At 45.8% G+C, this 22,171-nt stretch overlaps 1 protein-coding gene across 1 annotated transcript in view; it reads right to left on the bottom strand.

Moving 5' to 3' along the window:
- PCP4L1 (Purkinje cell protein 4 like 1) overlaps positions 1-21,408 on the bottom strand; it is a 36,027-nt gene extending 14,619 nt beyond the window's left edge. Inside the window, exon 1 of the mRNA XM_033924952.1 lies at positions 21,270-21,408. Coding sequence (XP_033780843.1) covers positions 21,270-21,278 — 9 coding nt within the window. The 5' untranslated portion in view covers positions 21,279-21,408. The remainder of the gene's footprint in view (positions 1-21,269) is intronic.
- Between the last annotated feature and the right edge of the window lie 763 nt (positions 21,409-22,171).

The raw sequence follows: 22,171 nt of genomic DNA, 5'->3' as shown, positions 1-22,171 counted from the left end.
AATAAAGAAGACTTAAGCAGACAACAAAACTCAATCAGTCTTACTCAACCAAGCAAACCCACGACTGAAAATCACTGTGCGGTTGACTGAATCTGGACTGAATTCGAACCCATAACAGCTTCAGCTATCACCCCCATCCTGCAGCAGCATTGTCAACACCTTCCCCTGCGATCTCCTAAAAAGATCATCCAGTGGCCAAAATGGCTACCTGCCACACCAAATGGGTCATATTGCCTTAACTCCAATAACCAAAACACCAGAGGCAGACTTATCCATCCCATCTAATGTCAGACCTAGCGCAGGAATCCCTCAGCTAACAAAACTCCTTGAAACCCTAGTTTGCAAACAACTCAACGCATACATTGAAAACCACTCCTGTCTATATCCAACACAATATGGATTCAGAGCACAACATGGCACCATTAACAACTTACGTTAAGCAAATGCTATGCCTAGGAAAACAAGCTTTTCTTCTCCAACTATTGAATTTCTCCCTCTTAACCAACTGTATGATACTTTACAATGCTAATGAGTCTTGTTCATTTGCTCATTGTTCACCTACGTTGCCATCAAAACTTGGAACGCCATCTCTTTTGATCATGCAATACCTATTTGAAGTCTCTTTGCACATTGGTTGCACTCTCTGTCTGAACTGGTGTGGACCTCCTACAATACAATCCCCTGATAAGTCACAATCAGCTGCCTACATTACGATTGTATTGATATTTGCTCTTGGTATCTCTAACTTAGGCAATCCTATCTGACCAATGGAAATTTAAATCCGCCATGTATCGTATGGGCTCTTGCATTGTAAGTTGCACAGTGCGATCCTTAAATACTAGATTAGATTGACCTAAAGTCTGTCCCAGTATGGCAGCTCTTCATCGGCATACATTTGAATACAACTTCCAGCTGCGACTTACACGTGAGTTATGTAATGCCCGTGCACACGGCCTCTCTGCATGTTCAATCTACAATGCCCACGGTTGTTTTCTGCATCAGCTCCAGAGTGCCTGGTAGAGGAGGGAGTTTGAGTCCCTGTAGCTGAGTTTTTGTACTCTGAGTAGTCAGGGGATGCATTGCAATTGGGGCTGGGGGGTTGTTCTGAGGACCTGTAGAGTGTGCAGAACTGAAGGTGTGAAGTTTCTGTTACAATTCTGTTCCATGTTTTTATTAATGATAGACCCAAGCCTCCTCTCTCGGCCTGTCTCTGTCACGCTCCCTCCCTCTCATCCATACTGTGCCCTGGAGCGCTAATTCCTCTAAAGCCACAGTCAATTTATTTTTCCACAAGACGGATTGCTACAGTTAAAGCCTTGGCAGGCTCTGAGCATCTCACAGGCGAGCGATGCTCGTCACGGTGGCACTCGCCGGCACGCTATCTCATAAAACATAACCCATAATGCAAAGCTCACTCCATCATCTGCCTGCAAGAGGCCCATCTGAGAAGCAGAAGGGACCACAGTGAATGAGGAACGGAGGGAGGGAAGGAAGGGACGACAGAACCGCATTTTACCTAGTAACACAGTAAATGGCGGCAAATAAGGACCCGCATGGTCCAACTAGCCTGCCTAGACGGGCAGCCCGGGTTGCACCTGTCACTTTTTGCAAGTTACTTCTCCCCCTTTCATCTTGTAAGTCCTTTCTTAAGTTTTTCAGAGCTAACAAGGGCAGTTAAAGAGGGACACAAGATCCAGAGATGTTTCTGCGAACAAAGCAGCCCGCCCATTAAAAAAAGAACAATCCTTATATTGAAGGTATAGTACGGTAGTGTGGGGGGGGGGAGGGAAGATTACCACGTGAGGAGGTAATAAGACTAAAAGCACCCTCCTGTCCTGCTCCACCTGAAAGAACAAGGCCAGTCCGAGAGGCTGATGCAAACGGGTTAATTAAATCACAGGAAAATCAAGAGACACCTGGGGAAGAAGCCTGCTCAATGAAATTAGTGGAAGGCCATCAGACCTTGATGAGGCTGATTAATGAAAACCATATTAGAGCCGCTTCTGCTGTTAGACGTTGCTGGCATTCCTGCGCAAAATGGCACGTCCTTGTTACCAATATGTTAACTGGTCAGTACAAGATTACTGCATGAGCGCTTACAAAAGAGGCGGTAAAGGCTCATTTATTTAATAGCAGTGCGCTGACGGCAACATTAGTGCATGGCCCGTAATACAAAAGTTAGCAAATTGGCCTTAGCACACGGGAAAAACCCACACAAGGGGGTGAGTATTCAAGGTGATTTAACTGGGTAAGACAGACTCCTGCCCAGTTTAGGGTTACCAGATTTTACGCCTCATCCTGTTCTCGTGCTATCTGCTCATGCACAGGTGTGATACGATGACATCACATGCATGCATGCATGCATGTGCGTTCTATTAGCTCCTGACGCAGTCCCGAGCTGGAAGCTTTTCAAAACCCAGACAAAGTGGTGGGTTTTGAAAAGCCATCTGGATGCCCGGACACGTCCAGGTAAATCCAGGTATCTAGTAACACTAGGTAGGTGGATAATTGCCCAGTTATCTTGGAGAATCTGAGGCTATTTGCTTACTGTGATGGATACAATTTTATTTTCTGTATGCACTAAAAAAACCTCCTGTGCTAAGTTCTAATTCAGCTTTCACCGTTAGCCTCTCAATCTGTGCTTCAGAACCATTCCTTACTACAGCACCTCCTGCTGGGAAAGGCTGGAACTGCAAGAGCTGTGCGTGCGCTCTCTCTCTCTCTCTCTCTCTACCCCCCCCCCCAGCCAATCCTTGTGCACCATTCTCTGCAGCAGGAGTTCTGATCCCAGTGCTTAGGACATACCTGGTTTTCAGGATATCCACAATGAATATTCAGGAGAGATTTGCATACCAAGGATACAGGACATCTACATGTATCTCATGCATATTGACTGCAGATGTCCTGAGGGCTGGGTTCAGAAGCACAGCTGTGCTGCCTCTTCTACGGTGATACATCAATTTTATACTTAATAATATGAAGTCTGCACTTGTCGCTATGGCAACAATCCCTACCCCATAATAGTCAATCATACAACCTATATACTTCGAATACTGGAGAAAAAGCTGTTAAGCCAGTGAGTTCTCTTTTTTTCTTTAATCCACAGGGATCAAATTAGTACATTAAAGTCTGAATAGGCAGAGTGGTTGTGGAGGGAGAAAAAGGAACAAAGGAAAAGCTCAAAGGAAGGAGAATAGCGACCAGAGGGAAGAAAGGGAGATAAAGTGAGGGGAGAAGAGGCAAAAATCGGAAGGATGCTTGGGTAGATAGAGAGAGAGAGAGGAATGGCCAGAAGAAGGAGGAGGGGACGATGCCTCGCTATAAGAACGTTGGGTACAATCCTGGAGACTGACTACACCGTCACAAGAGGCTGGCGCCCGAAATGGTCACTGGTCTTTGACATAAAGAACTCCATATATCTACTTTGGAGGAAAGGTGGGAGAGGGACATTTAACCCCCCCTCAGCGCTGATTATAGCACAAAGGAATTCCGCCAGGATTACGTACACGCTCACCAGCTGCTCTGCCTCCAATGGCTACCTTACGTTCTGGAACGCTGTCCGCCTCACACAAGCGCTGTCCTGCGTCTGTACGCGATTGTCCTCTCCACTCCACCTCTCAGCCGCGTACAGACGCAGGAGAGCGCTTGTGTGAGGTGACAGCAGTGAGGCGGACAATGGTGACGTACCGAGGGCCTCAAAATAGTGCTAGCAGTGGTGAAAGGAGGGGGGGAGTGCTTCAGAGCCTAGGGCATGCTGCGCCAGTATTCAAAAATATACCACTACTACTGCTATTTATCATTTCTATAGCGCTGACAGGCGTACACCGAGCTGTACATTTAACAGAGAATATTGTGTAATAAATGAGTCCTCTTTGAGGGAACGGGAAATGTACAATACTGGGACCACAACACATCTCAGTGAAGCATGGAAATTGGGCCCTGGAGAAGGATTCTTCCTCTGAGGGCACTTTAGAGGCAAAAAATAAAGTAAATATTTCCATTCAGGTTTACTGGCTCCTCACTCCTTTGACAACCCTCCCTAAGAAACTGCCCTGGGAGGTATTTATATACAATAATAGGTGACAGTTCCACCGTCTTGTACCAGTTCCTTTATTTCAGGCTCCTCTGGGCCTGTCACGTAGAAAGCCTGAGTTTTAGAATCAATCTGTGCTGCAAAAGGCCTCTGCAACAATCCAAAATGTCAGCATGAGAAAGGAGACACGAGAGATGCCTCATAACATTGTTTGTGGCTATGCCTACAGAGTTTACTAATTAAAAATGGTCTGGTTGCAGCATTTCCTTCACCTTTCAGTTTTGGGCACTTCTGTTTGGCCTGGTGACAGCTCCCTGAACTTTCTCCATGGTTGTGGTAGTGGCGGCTCTATGCCAAGAGGGCGTCCTTGTGCATCTGTGGCTAGATGACTGGTTGGTTCAGGCAAAGTCCCTTACGAGAATCTATCATGCAAAGCTCAAGATGTGTGTGTTGTTTTTAAGACTGGTCCTTCAGCTGTTGTGAAGAAAGGGATTTTGGCCAGGGTGCTTTGAGATACTAGTTTAAAACTAGGACTTGCCAGAAAACTCTTCCTCCTGGAAATGGGTAACTTGGCAGCTCTAGAGAACCTATTGAAGGAGGTGAGTAGAGGTGGGACTGAATTGTTTTGACGTGGCGCTTCTTCTCAAGAGTGGCCACGGGAAAGATTCTAGTGAGTCTGGTCTGGAGAGAGGTGGCAGGGGAGATTTAGTCTCCTGATCTCTCTGAGGAGAGTTCTGGGTTGGGAAGGAAGGGGACCCCAAAGGAGAATCTGGCTCCTGTTCTCAACTATCTTTTGGAGTCTCTCTTGCTGCTGTGATGAAGTTGGTGGTATTCATTTATTTAATTTAAACATTTTTATTGAAGTAACAAAAAGAAAATACATTCATATAATATATAAAGATATTCCTTACAAAGAAATTCACATATTTAAAAATTCCATTCCATATAATACATATTATCAAATAATATTATCATTTTATATTATAAACCATAATCCCTCATTATCACACCCCCCTCTGTCCCCTTTCCCCCTCCCTCCAACCCATTTACTTTCCCCCCTCCTCCATCCTATTTTCCCCCTCCCTCTCCCCGGATGAAAGGTGACAAAAAACAGCTAAGATCTGGACTGCAATTAAGACAACCATAGCTTCAGTGTAATTCATTGAGAATTAAACTTCTTGCTCTAGGTGAAAGTTTTTGAACATAGGGATCCCAAGTCTTCAGGTTTTGTATTAGCATACAAATAGATCTCATGCATATTCATTGGGGAAATCCTGAAAACCTGACTGGATTGCGGCCCTCGAGGACCAACATTTGACACCCCTGCTCTAAGCATTATGGGAGTTGTAGTCCTGTGTAGGTCACATTCACAGCAAGCTGAGAAATAGAGGGGGAAGGGTTTGGGATTTAGTTCATGACTTCTTTTGGTCCTAAACAGTAAAATCCTCTGCTGCTTCTAGTACCCGAGAGACCACCTGATCAGGAAAGCGTGACCCACCTCGCAGCACTTGCCCAGGTACAGGATGCAGAGATGCCAAATTACCCAGTTCCAGGCTAGAGGTTTTGGGACAGTCCTGGTTTTAAACTTACATCTCAAAGCAGCGTTGGATTTGTAGTGCTTGATCCTGCCCATTGAAATCAGTGCTGCAGGTTCCAAAATGCCCCACGATGGAGTGGTCAGAAACCCGGGATGGCCCCAAAACCTCTAGTCTGGAACTGAGTAAGCTGGCATCTCTGATGCTGCAGTGGGACACGTGTTAACAAAATCAGGCATGGAGCAGTGCTTCAGAAGGACTGGCAAGAGCTTCAGGTTCCGAAGAGCCCTATGGCAAACCCACTCTTCCGAAAAAGGACAGGGCGTCTCCTCGTTTTTCATCTCACACTGCCTCACAGAAACAAGGACTCTGACTCAAAATAGCTCTATGCCATCCACTGGCACAGCCCAAAATGAATACACAAACGGCCCTTTATACATATTGGAAGCCATAATGTGTCTTCTGTGATATGGGGGGGGGGGGGTTAGGACTTTTAAAACAAAAAACATTCAACCTTCTATTGGGGCAGTTATTCTCAGATCTGATATTCCACATCTTGACCTCACAAAAACAAATGAAACTATTTGATATATTCATTTCTGTAGCCTTACAGATGATATTAGGAAATTGGAAAAATGCCAATTTGCTCTATGCAACATTTTGGTTTCTTTCCCACTGTCTACCATCTCTCTCTCCCTGCCTTGTGTCCTGGGTCAAAGCTCTCTATTCCCTTCCACGCAGCATCTCTCCCTTCTTCCCCTTCATTATCATGTGCAACATTTCCTTCTCTCTCCCATGCATCATCTCTCCTTGCTTTCCACCCTATGTCCATGTTTCCCTCCCCTCCACCATATGCAGGATTTCTCCCTCTCACCCCTTTCTTGCATCTCTCCCTTCCTCTCCTTCCTCTCTCCTCTCTTCCCCAATGTGTAGCAGCTTTCCATCTCTCCCGGCCAAAACCCCCACTGTGAGACCTCCCAAAGCAGAAGAGCAGTGGCGGTGGCTGGCCGCCAGTAAACAGGCTGTTTGTGGCCTGCCCCGCCAGGGCTTGCCTCTGCTGTGTCATCAGTGTTGCGGAAGAGGGAAAGCCCCGGTGGGGCAGGCCGCAAGCACTGCCTCTACTGGCCGGCCATCGCCGCTGCTGTTGCTGCTTTAGGAGGCCCGGAGGTATGTCCGGTCTCACCGGTGTTGGTCACTGAATCAGTGAGTCTGATTTTTTTCTGAGAACGAATTGATTCGAATCGGCGAATCGGGCAGCACTACTTTATGGATTAACAAGGGCGGCCAATGCAGCTCTATATGGTGATGTGAGGAATCTTACATAACAGCTGAGCAGAAGGTTTTGAACAATTTGAAGAGACCTAAATACAAGGAATTACCATAGTCCAACGGAGACATAATTATACATTAGAAATCAGTTCAAAAGTTCACAAGCAACAGCACAGACTTCAGCTTCCTCAAGAGATCGTTGCAGTCTGAAGAAAACATCCCTAACTACTGTTCTTAATTTGTAGCTTGAAAAACAATTGCAAATTAATGATGCATCCCAGACTCTGAGTCTGCCGAAAAATAGCAATCTCCTTGGGTGGAATCACCAAATTCCTGTTTTCGTTACTTTCGGCAGTGACTTGTTAGCAAGTAAGCAGGAAGCAGCCACCTTCCTCGACAGTTTGCTGCGTCGTCAAAGAAGAATCAAATGTGTATAATATCATAAGCAACACAAAAAAACGAAAGTTAAAAGTAGATGTGCTATAAGGGGCCTTCCAGCTTACCGAATCTCCCAGTTCTCTCCCAACGAGTCCAACAAGAGCACCCGCAGAACAAACCTATTTAATTACCACTCCTTGAAATCTTTCTAGATAGAAGGTTATCATTCCAGGCAGCTAGGCTGAACACATGGCTTGGAAAGCCCATACTTGAGGCCACTCCATACGTTGACTTTAGAAAATCCCTGAAAACTCGACTGTTTAACAAATTCTAAATTCCATTACCCAACTCTTCCTCGCCACGACCCTCTTCCCCATCTCCCCCCCCCCCCCCAAATCAAGGTCCGAAACTAACTTATACTTTCCACCTTGAATCTCATGCACTGACAAAATGCATCTTTATTGTAAACCACTTGCATCCCATGTACTGACTACCGTTTGTATCCCATGTACTGTCAAAAGGTATCTTTATTGTAAACTGCTTCGAACTTCACGGTATAGCGGTATATAAGAAATAAAATTATTATTATTATTTAGCTACCTGAGTGTTGAAACAAGTCTGTGCATGTTGTGACAGGTCTCAAGATTACTCGTACACAGTGGCGGCTCAGTGCGAGTCAGGAGAGTCCTCGTGAGAATCAAGTAAGAAACTGCTAGATTTGGAGCACCGTTCAGGGATAAAAATTTCTCACTAAGGAAGGGAAAAAGAAGTTTCTAGTGAGTCTCTGCCTCATCATCCTACAAAGTAGAAATTTGGAGCAAGCGGTTCACATGGGGTAGCGCAGCTTTGTAAAACAGGCCCTGATCGAAGTTTCCAGAGGATCGTAAAACATTTTTTTTATCATAAGGTCTGTGTGAACTTTCAACGTTAAGTGACGGTCTAATGTCACCCCCAAGATCTTAATTGAGGTAACTATATCAAAGATTTGATCATTAATTTGGAGGGTTTTTTTTTTTATCTGTAATGATGTCATTTGGACATTTAGATTTTTCTAAATCTGAGCATCCAGTGTTCTATCTGTGCCAGGCTGACATAGGCAAAAGTCTGGTGATATCGTCAGCATGAATATAAAATTTGACTTTCAGATCTTGCAGTACAAATAGATGTAAAGGAGGGTGGGTGACGGTGGAGATCCCTGTGGGACTTCTGATGGGTTACTCCAAGGAGATGAATATTTCCCGGTAGAGTAAACTCGATCACGATCTATTTTGCAAGAACCTTTAAACCACTTCCAAACATTCCCAGAGATTCCGATAAATCTGATATGAGGTTAAATCACACTAGGAAACAGGAAGCAGAGGGAGAAATATGTCTGACATACAGATTCAAGCTCCTATTGCTGACCTACGAGTGTGTTCGTTCCGCTGCCCCTCAATATCTCTCCTTAGACACCTCCCAGAGAACTCCATTCCTCAGATGAGCCACTCTGAGCTGTACCCTTCTCCTCCACTACCAATTCCAGACTTTGTTCCTTTTATCTAGCTGCCCCCTAGGCCTGGAATAAATGACCTGAGTTGGTCCATCAAGGCCCTACAACAAAAGTGGATTTCTTAGCAAGAACGAAGGTGGAGGTGACATTTGACCAGCGGGCTTAGAAGGGGGAAAATATGTCAGCCGAAGGGGGCCTTGCCTCCAAAGAAGAGGATGCACCCCCAAACAATCCCCGTCTCTTTGAGAGGGCATCTGCAGATGTGATGCAATGACATCACAAGTATGCAAGCATGCATGTGGCATCATCGTGTCGCATCCATGAATGCGCAGGTGCTTATAGCCTAAGTGGTTTACTTTAGGGGGCCTCAAGTATTTCTCCCCAGCTGTCCTGGTGGGCTCCCAAACTGACTAATGTACATAGGGCAATGGAGTATAAAGTGACTATCACATAAATGCTGGCTTTTACTAAACCGCGTTAGAGGTTTCCACTGTGGGCTGGCGAGGTAAATGCTCCGATTCCTTCGGATGTCGGAGCATTTACCATGCTGGTCCGTGGTAGAAACCTCTTCCGTGGCTTTGTACCTATATTCTACCTGGTGTAATAGAAGATTAACCCCTTCCCTGTAGCGGCTGCCATGTGGCAAATGCTCCACCGCCCCTTAAATCCCTAAGGGCATTGGAGTGATGAACACAGCAGCAGTAAATGGGGCCCTAAGTGACTTGCCCAGGGTCAGAAGGAGCCACGTGGGAATCGAACCATGAAGCTATTCTATCAGGGCAGTAGAATCATGCATGCGGTGTGTGTCATCCGTCTGATACCACGGGCCAGCATGGTAAATGCTCCGACGTCCATAGGAATTCCATGAGCATCGGAGCATGGTAGAAACCTCTGACGTCTGGTGTGTCTCAACTGAAAAAGAAGTTGAGAACCACTGCTCTCAAGGGGAGGGACTCATCAACAAGCGCTTTGTTTATACCATAGCATGGGCGTGGGGTTGGAGAGGTTGTAACCCTATGTAATGGTGAATTTTAAACTGTAACTCATTCTGAGCGCTCTGGGGAGGGCAAGATATAAAAATAAATAAATAAAATTGCTAAAAATCATTTTTATATTGGGGGGGTGTTAAAAATAATGATCGGCCCTGGGTATCACATATCCTAAGTAGGCCATTGCCTTAGAATACCAGAATATAACTCATCAAGAGCGACTGTGTTGTCACCAGCCCTCTGCCTTTCCTCCTTTCATATTTTAAAATGCATAAAACTACCTCGTACTTATGCTGGGGGGGGGGCTTTATTTTCTTAATTTGAAGGATGCAAATGAATGGTGACTACAGGAATTGGATACGTCTAAATTGGAATGAATGCCGAAGCCTGTTTTTTGGATTCTGTGCCAATGTTTGTTTGCGGTGGTGTTTGCAAACTGTTGAAAGATATTCATGAAGAGATTGGAAAAAAAAATTGTGGTTGATGTCCAAAACACTCTGGGCAGCGCCTGGGGATGGGGGGGTCACATGTCCGGATTTTACAGGCCTAGAATCTGCTAATCCTGCTTGTGTATAATTTGCCTTTAGCCTGGATTTGGAACAAGAGTGATCACACCTAAAATACATGCCACATTGACCTGAATTAGGATGTTTCCTTGGGCTAGTCACCATACCAAAATCTTTTGTCACCTCATTAATGGTGACACAAACTCTCTCCATGACCAGGTGCACTGAATTAACGCAAAACTCTTCAAAAAGTCACTCGGAACCTCTGCCATACCAAAACAGCACTAACTCTCAACCCCCCTCCCCTATGAAAAAGCAGCAATGCAAATGTTACATCAGGCCATAGAAGAGCAAAGGAGTGACTCGGAGGCTGTTGCAAAAAGCCCGGCAATAGAGCCAGCTTTGCGTGTGGCTTCTAGCGTGAAATTAACAAAAAATTCCATTCTATGCAATAAATAAGCATGCAGATTACTGCTAGCTTAGAAACACTGCAGTAATCCGCATCTCATTGCCAAATGTCCTTATTCCTGTCACTGCATGAGCAGCAAATAGCTCACACTCTGACAGGAAAGGTGACATTTAAAAAAAAAACCAACAACACAGGCTACTGCATTGATCTGCATTGGGCCCCTCCCTCCCCTATGCTTGGTATCTCACAGCACTACCCACACTGATGACTTGATTCCCTCTGCCCCCCCTCCCCCCAATTAAAAAAAATCCCTTGTGTCTAGCACATTCCCTTTCCCCAATTTAAAAAAAATTATCTTGTGTTGAGTGGCATCCTCACCCAGACGATTTCTAGCCCAGCCCTTCCCCCCAGAGAAGGAGAAATGCCCAGTCACTCCTGCTTCTGGCACAGCCATCTTGGAAAATAGCAGGGTCTGACCCCCCCCCCCCAAAGTGTGTTGTGAGGTCAATCTGCTATATAAGGGAATTTTTCCCTTATTTGGTAATCTCAGCCAACACCAAATAAGGGAAATATTCCCTTATTTGACAGACTGTGCTCTTTTGGGAGGGGCTGAGAGTGATACCAGACACCAGAAAATTTTATTTTTAAATAATAGGGAGAGGTGTTGGTCAGGTGGTAGGGGTAGCTGGTTCTAAGAAAGGTTTGGACATGTTCCTGGAGGAAAAGTTCATAGTCTGTTATTGAGAAAGACCTGGATCGGTAGCATGGAATGTTGCTACTCTTTGGGTTTTGGCCAGGTACTAGTGCCCTGGATTGGCCAGCGTGAGAACGGGCTACTGGGCTGGATGGACCATTGGTCTTATGTTCTTAGGTCTCTGTAGCAGAAAAGCCTGCATGGAATGCCTCTGTTTTAAGTAGGAGAGTGCTGGTGGAAATGTCTATCCTATAAGCAGCATACTGTGGTTGAAAGTGCGGCAGGACTGCACTGCAGTACACGGCACATCCCAGGAGTAGAAGAACAGCTCTTCAAAGCTTAGTAGCTTCATTGGTGCCTAATTCTTGCAGACTGAACTGCAGCCAGCTACAGGAATTTCTCTGAATGAATGTTAATAGAACAACCCTCCCCCTCTGTTTTGTGCAGGAAAGGCAATTACAAATCACAAGATCATTTCAGGTCCTCCTCAGGAAAAATGCAGCCAGTAATGGAGACAAACGAGAGAGCAACTTTCAGTAAGGAGGACTGCAAGGCTCAGGAGATGGATGCAGGGATTCAGAGACTGTTTCCCCTAGGACTGGAGGGCTGAAACACTAAGCAACCCGATCCGATCCAATCCGCGCATGCAAATGAGGGGAAACGGCGTGCAAAGTAGGAAGGATGTGACATCGGGAACACCGAATGGGCTGGCCGATCCAAAAAGAAGCGACTGCTGGGGACCAGTCGCTCACGTCCTTTCCGACTGTCCTGCCAGCCCTGCAGCCCTGAAATAAACCTGCTCTCTGCCTCCCCCGACTCTCCTGCTCTCTGCCGCCATTCCTTGTAGTGCGAGCCCATGGTTTTAACCCGTGGGTTTAAAGCGGGGCTGCACTACGGCGTGTTCTGTTCTGTTCCAGCCCTGCTTTAAACTCACGGGCTAAAACCATGGGCTCGGGAGTAAAAAAGAAAAAAAAAAAAAGGTTATGCCACGGGGAGCAAGCACATGCGCAGACCATGGTCTGCGCATGTGTCAGGATCGCTCTTCAGCGATGCGTCTGCTCGGTGTGGGGCAGGTCTCCGATTGCGTTCATCTGCATATAGGCTGTTGGTGAATGCGTCGGATCAGATAGGATCGGCTAGAATCGGATCGATGTAAGTTAGTGAATCTAGCCCTAAATCTGTCACTTCTACAACCTGAAGGCTCAGATGATGGGGACAGGGATACCAAGTCTTACATATCTAGCACTGGAGGGTTCAGAGGACGGGCACAAAAATACAGAGCCTATTATGTCTAGGACTGGAGGGTTCAGGGGATGAGCACAGGGATAGAGTCTGGATCAGGAGATGGGCCTAGAGAGAGAGTTTGTTTCTATTGGTGGAATGAGGCATTATGACATCACAAACTCAGCTCTGCTTCCCAAAGACTGAAACTCTTCACGCTACCACTACGAATTGTTTCTATAGCGCTACCAGACACACGCACGCAGCGCTGTGCAGAGTCACAAAGAAGAAGACAGTCCCTGCTCCAAAGAGCTTGCAGAGTAGTGGATGCATGGAACGCCCTTCCAGGAGAGGTGGTACAGTCAAAAACAGCGAGTGGATTAAAAAATGTTTGGGATAGACACAGGGGATGCGTAAACAGAGGACCGAGGTGGTTGAGGCAAGAGTAGTGGGAACCGAGGCCTATGCCGGACATACATCTTGTGGTCTGCGCCCCACAAACGGCAAACAGTCTGAAGAATAGCCAGATCCAGCATAGGGGGAGCTGAGGAAAATGCCTGACAGACTTCTACAGTCTATGTCCTGCAACTGCCAAATTATAGATGAAGTTTGGCCACTCCAGTGTTGTAGGTTTCTTTATTGTCACAAGCTGAGTTAGGGGGCTATGCAGCTCAGGGGGGAGGGGACTGTTCGCAATACTTGGGGATGATATAATCGAGACTCCATCAGTGGAGACTTGACAACTGGTGTTTAAGGGGCCGCACAGTGGCAGACATAGCTCTGGCCACCTTGTTGGGCAGTCTGGATGGACCACAAGGGTCTTTATTTACCGTCATTTACTAGAGCATATTTCACTATTCAGCCAAAAACAAATACCGAATAAGAACAATGGACATTGAACTTTAATATAACAAATAACAAAAGAATCAATGTGAAATCAGAGATCAAGTGTTTATTTCAGGAGTATATAGCACAGTAGAGCCACGGATTAGTCTTCTTCAAATTTAAACAAATATGAACAATGTGTTTGGGGCTGAATCAAATCAAACACAAATATTTGGTCCAGCTCTACAATTTACTCTGTGTCACTGTGATAGGTTGAATTTGGCATTTATACACCTATGTTATAAACCTGCCCACTTGGAGGGCAGAAATCAAAGTTGGCCATTCACAAAGGGGACAAAGTTGCTGAAGAGCAAGATATGTTCAGGTAACTATATCCAGAGATTTCAAGGCAGCGGAACCGTGCGATAGCTGAGGCCAAAGACAACGGGATACCGGGGTGCACATGGAAAGGCAACTGCAGAAGAAAGAAAAGCTCATCTAATGCTGTCGTACCGGTCATCAGTGAGACTTCAGATCGATGCAGTTCACAAAGAATAAGAATCTAGACAACCCAGCGACCTACAGAGTAGTCAGAAAGCCCTTTTTAATTTTCTAAAACTCGTACAAATAGAGACCACTTTAATAACTATTCTGAAGTGTGTGTATGAGCAAGACTTTGTGAACAAAGTACACAACTCCTTATTCAAATACTTTACTAGTTCCCGGAGGAAAAGTCCATAAAAATTATTAGCTAGAAAGACTTAGGAAAGGAATCGCTTCTCTCTGGAAATAAGCTACTTCATAGAGTCTGCCAGAAGATATCTGTGACCTGGATTGGCCACTGTTGAAAAGAGGATGCCGGGCTCAGCAGACCCTGCATGTTCTTTCCTTATGTATTAATAATGCACAAAACGTTAACCCTTTTCAATGGAAAGAAAATTCTAGAGCTAGGAATCATGGTATGACGTTCCAAAGGAGTAGACTCAGGAGGTGGATGTGCTCGAAGCAAAGAATGGGATAAGAACTGGGTCCCTAAAGGCACAACTAACTCAAAGTGCTTGTGGAGGAGCTTAAAGCTGTAATGAAGGGGGGCTACAAAGCGGGAGGGAGGTGCCTTGGCAATGTTGTCTGTGAAGATGCTGAAGGATGCATGTGATCATTTAGGGCTCCTTTTACTAAGGTGCGTTAGGGCCTTAACGCGTGGAATAGCGCACGCTAGACCTTGACGCCAGCATTGAGCTAGAAGCGTAGTGCGCGGTTTAGCTTGCGGTAATTTTGTGCGTGCGCTAAAAACGCTAGTAAAAGGAGCCCTTAGTTTGCAGGGAATCAGCCAGATGGATTGCCTGTCACCCATATCCAACTTGAGGCGCTCTGTAATAGTTGTTGTTCTGGCTGCAAGGATGCTGGCGAAGCGCAGGGCTGGCATGCAGTTAACTCACCAGGTCCACAAGCAGGAGCTGGAATGGCGCGGGCAGCTAGACCTGAATGCGGGTAGCTGCAACCCCCCAACCTCCCACCTCAGGTTCAGATTCGCTTCATTAGTCCTTTACTCTTTCCAAAACTACAAGGCCAAGGAAGCACGCAATGAAGCTACTACGTGATAAATTTAAAACAAATTGGGGAAAATTTAGTTCTTCACTCAGGAGGCAATTAATCTCTGGAGAACGTGGTAAAAGCTTAGTTTGGATAATATCCTAAAAGAAAAGCTCATAAGCCATTTTGAAGATGGATTTGGGGAAATCCACTGTTTATTTTTAAGACAAGCAGCAGCATCAAATCTGTTTTGGGATCTTGCCAGGTACTTGTGACCTGGATTGGCCAGTACTGGAAACAGGATTCTGGGCTTGATGGACCTTTGGTCTGCCCCAATATGACATCATTTATGTTCTGTCACAGCTCCCATCACCACATGGGTCAGCAGCTGTGTTCTGCGTCATCGGCTGCTGTTAAGCCAGTTCCACCTTATTCAGCACCCCAAATCTGCCTTCTACCCATTTCCCTATTCCTAGAAGTACTTCAGGACTCTTGGGCATGTTTCTGGGGAGTCCTGACCTCCCCAAACCGCATAATGGACCATCCATGTTGCAGGGCAGGAATGAGCTGCCCTCAAATAATCAACAAAATAAAATTAGAAATATGGATGGAAACTTTTCCCTGTCTCTGTTCCAACTACTTAGCCTCACATACCATCTACATATTAGTCAAAGACTCGGTGAAACTCCCTCCCTGCAGCCATCTCTAACTGTAATATGTGGATCAGGCCTATGGGGTTAATGTGGTTAAGAAGGGGGAGAGATGCATAATTATCCGCTTGCAATTGGAAACTGTCACAGTGCATGGTGACAGCTCTGAACGACAGACTTGGCTTTTAAATCCCAGTGTAGCATCGCTCTGCCTTAGACCTGCAGAAACATATGTTAGGCTGTAGATCGAACTCCCGTGGTTGGCCAGGGGCCAGCAGCAGCCTCCTCCACCCCCCCCCAAGACAGATCTGCAAAGCAGCTGCACCAAATCGAAACACATCCATATTTATTTGTGATATGGTGACAGAATTGTGAAATGTCCTCTAGTATTCAGTGCTCGGAATACACATGCTAGAGAGGGGAGCAACACACACACACACATATGATACACGCTTGGGCTGGATGGTGCTATGAAGACAAATGATCAGAGCCCCAGGAGGGGGGAGGGGAAATGTTCGTGGTCAGAGTAAGGGACTAGAATTATAGCATTCCTGAGGGTCATTGCAAGGACCCAACTAGACATGTTTTGGGGAAAGACAGAGATATAAATAAGGGGGGAGGGGAATGCACAGAAAATTAAAAGGCTAGGGCATCAGATTCTAGCAGGTATTAATTATCGGGACAGCATTGCCAGGTCACAGTACAAGCAAATGACTCCACACACACACACGTGCCTGTTGGATATGATGTCCTTGACCTGCTTTGTATGGAAGCGACCTATGTTGCATTGCAGAAAATCAGGACACACGGTTGTCCTGTTTTCTACTCTGGCTCTACTTGGAATAACAAATTTGCCCTCTAGCTGTAACTTGACAGGCATTATGTCAACAAATAACCAAGAATGTCCTTGGTGGAGGCAGGGACTTTTCATATCCTAAGTGGCAACTGGTCCAGCGCGGATCCAAGTAGGACCGCGCTCACGTATTCATCAGAGAACCCCATATTTGGGTATCTGGCTGCTCTGATAGGTCTTCTGTTCCAAATCATATCTAATAAATTTTCTCCCAGGTCATGACAGATTGCTGATCCAGGACCTTTTATCTCTAACCCAGAACATTTTCCCATTGAAGCTGGAGTGGAATGAGGAAACCCCTTCCACCCTACCCGTTACTATAGCCTAGAAAATTGATCACAACAAGTAAATGGGTCTGTGTGTCCTTTCCAGAATCGTGTTAGAAACAGGAACCGGCACAGCCTGAAAACCACTGCTCAGTCCTGACTCAAGAAATGTTTGTAGCTCCTGTGAGCATGCCTCGCCTGCAGTGCTGACCCCTAAATACAAGGGCTGATGGAAAAATAATGGTTCTCTTTCCAAGAAGAAGACATGGCAAAAACGGTGCTGGTTCTTGTGAAGCTCATACATCAACGTTTCTGAACCAGCAGCTAGACCGCCGTAGAGTTCATCGTTGGGTCATGGCGAGGGGAAGAACTTTGCACGTTTCATCATAGCAGATGAGGAAGACGTGTCTGTGTGAGTATGCCAGAGGTGTGCGATTGAATTTTGTGTTAAACTTGGAAAGAGCGGTAATTAAATAATGCGGTGGAAAAACAATTACCGTAGAGCGCATGGAATTCAGAATTTTGGGGGGTCTGTTTTGTTTTCATATTGTATGGAGCTGTAGTTTCAGAAGATCTCCTGGGGAATCTCACAGTTGCGTTTTCAGGATATCAAGAATTATGCAAGAGATCCATTTGCACACACTGTGGACCCGATATGGTTTTGGAAGCCCTGGCACAACGCTTGCTCCGGTTGAGGAACAGACCCCAGCTGTTAGACCAGGTGGGGGAGGTGGTTTACTGAATTCACTACGTCACCTTTCCTGAGCAGCGTACAGACTAACCCAGAACAGAAAGGAACACTGTTAATTTATTAGGAAAAGGGAAAAAGAAATACTCATCATTCTCTGAACTAGAAATCAAACATTCACCAGGGAGAAGTGCAAGTGAGAACCATCGTTCCTAGTGCAATCTTATATTTTTTTTTAAAGAAAGAGTTCTAACCACATTGAGGCCAGAAGAGTATTCCCCAAAAAAACCCACAGCAATTCCAAGCCCTAAGATACAGAAAAGCCAGACGAATTTTTATAGAAAATTAACATATAAGGTTGCCTGACATTTCCAAGTCATTAGGGACAGATCGAGCTTTGTTAGAGATTTTGAAACGTCAAAACCAGGACTGGCTCAGCCTGTCCCTAAAGACCTGGAGCCTGAAGTTTGCAGACAACAAGCTTCTCAGATTTTCATTCCAGGACCCTCATGACGGAAACACAGAATTAGCCGATAGGTCCGTCCACTTTTTACTCATCCTCTGTAACCCCTGCAGTAAGGGACACCCTAGGCAGCCTTCCTTATCTTTGAGGGTGGTCCTAACGGAGCACCAATGTGGCTTCCCCAGCCTTTCTGCAGGTAGCCCAAGTGTGGGGTGCAAGGATAACCCTTCACTTTCTGTATTTAATGAGATTTATTAATTGCCTTTATGAAAAGATTCACCCAAGGCGGTGAACAGCAGGTATAACTCAACATAAAACTTACAAATTTGTAATAGCCAAATATAGGGCTTCCATGAAATAGTTCAAAAATATACTTGTTAATAGCACTGAAATTTATATAAGGGAAAAATAATGCATACTGAAAAGGAAGCCATAAAACTTATGAAGCATCTAATAACACAAATCAGAACATTCAAATAACAGAGATATGACGCTAAGGCTTTTCTATAAAACAGCTTATCCTACAGCCGAGGGGACAAGACAGGTGGTACAGGGTGCCTTGGGATAGGCAGATGGGAAGTTCAACCCGGTATAAGAAAGCGATTCACGCTGGATTTTACTAAAAGGCGCTAGAGGTTTTTAGCGTGGGCCGACGAGGTAAATGCTCCAATGCTCACAGGAATTCGGTGAGGGTCAGAGCACGCTAAAAACCTCTAGCGCCATTTAATAAAATAGGCCCGTAGCTAAAGAGATGAAACACCCCCTCCCCCCCCCCCCCATTCTCTCTGCTGTAATAAAGAAAATCACGTAAGTCCTGAAACCCTGGTAAGAACTGCATTGCGTTCTCTTCCACGTGTTTGAGAAATTTAGATGGTTCCCTGCAGGATGATAGCGTTTGTTTGTCTGTCTGTCACAGGAGCTGTCCAGAGGATGGTGCTGAACAGAAGTGACCTGCCCCCTATTGAGCATCCCTGTCACCTTCCATCATGCAATAAACCCCCTATAGTTTCCAATTCACATCTATCGTTTTGAGTTTTATTTGAAGCCAGGTCATGTCTGTTAAGATTCTTCCTCTGAGCAGGTGACCAGAAGGCAGCTCTTGGTAGGCTGAAAGGATGCCAGAAGCGGAGAAGAGTTCCTGACCCTAACTCTTTACCATCTTTCTTCCTTACCTCTGAAGTAGAGAATGACACGGGGACAAATTTCCTGTCCCTGCCAGCTCCGTCCTCATCTGCACAAACCTCAAACCCTTTAAAATCATAAGCGCTTGAGGCTTGCGTGGTTAAGGCAGAGCCTACAGGAATGGGGCAGGGACGGAACGGTGAAATTGAGTTCCTGGGGGGACGGGAACAAATTTGTCCCTGTGTCATTCTCTACTCTGAAGCCAACTTTCTCTTTTACTGTTTGTTTTCTTAAGTGAATGAAAAACTTAAAATTTTCATTCAACTTTTATCATTAAAGAATAAAATCTTTTTTTTTCTACAACAGAGAATGATAAATGACGGTCAGTGATTGGAGAGGAGGGTGATTTGTGGGGTCAGTTCCGTTCCGTTGCTTTACAAGGGATACTGCAGAGAGGCTGATAGAAAAAAAAAAAGAAAAAAAAGATTGGCGTTTTGCAGGTAATGCAGATTTTTACAACAGCGAGGAGGATGCTAAGAGAGTAGACTGAAAAACGGGTGACCTGCTAAAGCCTGAACACTTGAGTGCTTGACAAATGCCAACGAAAGACAGAGTCATACACCCGGGAACTGGAACATGATGGTAGGTGAGATGCTAGACAGACACCTTTGCATATGTGCTAATAGGGCAACAAGGCGATGAACAGTCAGAGGGATGTTAGGATGTATAGCGAGAGTTGCGTCCAGTGGGGAAAAAAGGTCTTGCCTGGATCAGTAACATGGGATGTTGCTACTCTTTGGGGTTCCGGAATCTTTTGTTACTCTTTGGGGTTCTGGAATGTTGCTGCTCTTTGGGATTCTGGAATCTTGTTACTCTTTGGGGTCCTGGAATGTTGCTACTCTTTGGGGTTCTGGAATCTTTGTTACTCTTTGGGATTCTGGAATCTTGTTATTCTTTGAGATTCTGCCTGGAATGTTGCTACTCTTTGGGGTTCCGGAATCTTTTGTTACTCTTTGGGATTCTGGAATGTTGCTGCTCTTTGGGATTCTGGAATCTTGTTACTCTTTGGGGTCCTGGAATGTTGCTACTCTTTGGGGTTCTGGAATCTTTGTTACTCTTTGGGATTCTGCCTGGAATCTTGATACTCTTTGGGGTTCTGGAATGTTGGTACTTCTAGGGTTTTGGCCAGGTCCTAGGGACCTGGATTGGCCACCATGAGAACAGGCTACTGGCCTTGATGGACCTTTGGTCTGTCCTAGTAGGGCTATTCTTATGTTCTTTACCGAAACCTCACCTGGCATAGTGGAGCCAGTTCTGGAGGTTGTACTTTTCAGGGGACAATAGATAGGATACAAGTGGTCCAGTCCGAAATGAGGTTCAATGTGAATTGCACTTGTTATGTCTATCCAGGTTCCTACCCCTGTCCTCACTACCAAGATTGACTTAGGTTTTACGTCTCATGCTCTAAAGATCTGAAGTTTCCTTTCGTGTCCTATTGGGATAAGTCTGATCTCTTTTAGGTAAAGAATTCCTATCCCACCTCTCACACTTAGTGCCACAGAAGTGTCCCATAGCTTCCCCTCCTTTCAAGATGCTCACGGGCTCTTTGTGCTCAATAAAAGCAAAACAGATGGTTTCATTTGTCATAAAGAGACAGAACTTGGCATCCATTACTATCCCACTTCTTATGGGGCACAGAGAAAAGGATTCCTAGCAGCTTTTGAGACCGCACAGTTAATGCAGCAGGCAGAGCTTAGCCGAGGGGGGGGGGGGGGGTCAGATAGGAAGCGGAGCAGGGTCAGGCTGAAGAAATATTGTGGGGCCTGAACATTTGTCCCTCTCTTGCTGATGCGTCCACTGAAATGTTCATGAAACGAGCATCTAGATCATGGACCAAATCTCTCCCCTCCCCCCCCCCCCCCATCTCTCCTAAACACACACACACACTGACAGTCCATCTCTCGCCTTTCCCCGTCCCCCTGTCCCACATGAAGAATGGAGGCACTTCCTCCACCCTTCTAACCAAGGAACACCTTGATCTTCCTTCAAACTTTATATTCAAACTGAGCAAACAGAGCAAGCAAATAGATGGATTCAAATGACGGAAGTCAGAAACCCCATTCCCTCTGCTCATTTCCAAAAAAATCTCTCAATCTCTCTCTGCTCGGTCTTTTTTTTCTGTTAACTAGAACACTTTTTTTCCCAGTTTAATACCTTCAACTTATCCCCTTCTGTTCAAGCCATTTCTCCCTTTTTCTGGCATCCTGCCTCCTCATCCCTTTTTGCTGGGTTTCCATTCCAATCCCAGCCCCGGAGAAGAGATACCCAGACCCCAGACCCCCTCACCTCACTCATGTTGCTCTGCAGGTGATGATGCTCCGATGCCTTTCTCAGGTGTCGGATCTCTCTCTCTCTCTCTCTCTCTCTCTCTGTTTCGCCTACAATTCAGCCCTCGCTTTCCTCCTTTATAGCATCTCCCTGGAGTCAGAGCTCGGACGGGCAGAGTGACAACTGCGGACAGCCTACCACAGCCGGCTCCAGCCTTTGCTGCATTTTTCCAAAAAAGGCAGAGCAGCAGAGAAGCAGCTCCAGAAAGCGCCAGTGAGTAAAGACCGAGAGAGAAGACGGAATCCAGAGGCAGCCCTGAGCAGAGAGACACCCCCAACCCTAGCCCTGACCTCTAGGAAACCCTGATCCCAGGCATCCCAGCTCTGAGCACAGGGACACCCAGATCCCAGCCTCAGGCACTGGGAAATTACTCCAAACCCAGCCCCCAGCACAGGGAGACCCGATCCCAGCCCTGAGCAGAGAGAGAGAGACCCCCACCCTAGCCCTGAGCAATGAGAGACCTCGATCTGGGTCTGAGAAAAGAGAGATTCATTTGTGAACCTCCAGCTCTGAACACAGGGAGACCCTGACCCCCACCTTGAACACAGGGGACTTCCATCCCAATCCAGAGCACAGGGAGACCAGCAGCACTGGGACAGTGTAGGGGGTAAACCAGTAATTCACCACCTAGTGATCGAGAGACAGATGCAAATACAATTTTGTAAAGCCCTGTGGAGTTGTTGTATTGAAATCACACTTCCAATTTGGTAGATTTGAGTTCTGACTTCATTTACTGATAAACAACTAACAGGAAACGGACAATACTAAAATACTAATTTACATGAAGAATAAGAGCTATTTGCCTGAATAAAGTCATCAGGAAATAAATGACAGCTACACTGCAGCAGAATGCAATTCGA

Source organism: Geotrypetes seraphini, chromosome 16, assembly GCF_902459505.1.
Source record: "Geotrypetes seraphini chromosome 16, aGeoSer1.1, whole genome shotgun sequence".
Taxonomy (NCBI): domain Eukaryota; kingdom Metazoa; phylum Chordata; class Amphibia; order Gymnophiona; family Dermophiidae; genus Geotrypetes; species Geotrypetes seraphini.
Note: the sequence above shows the minus strand (reverse complement) of the source record. Positions and strands in the feature narration are given on the sequence as shown.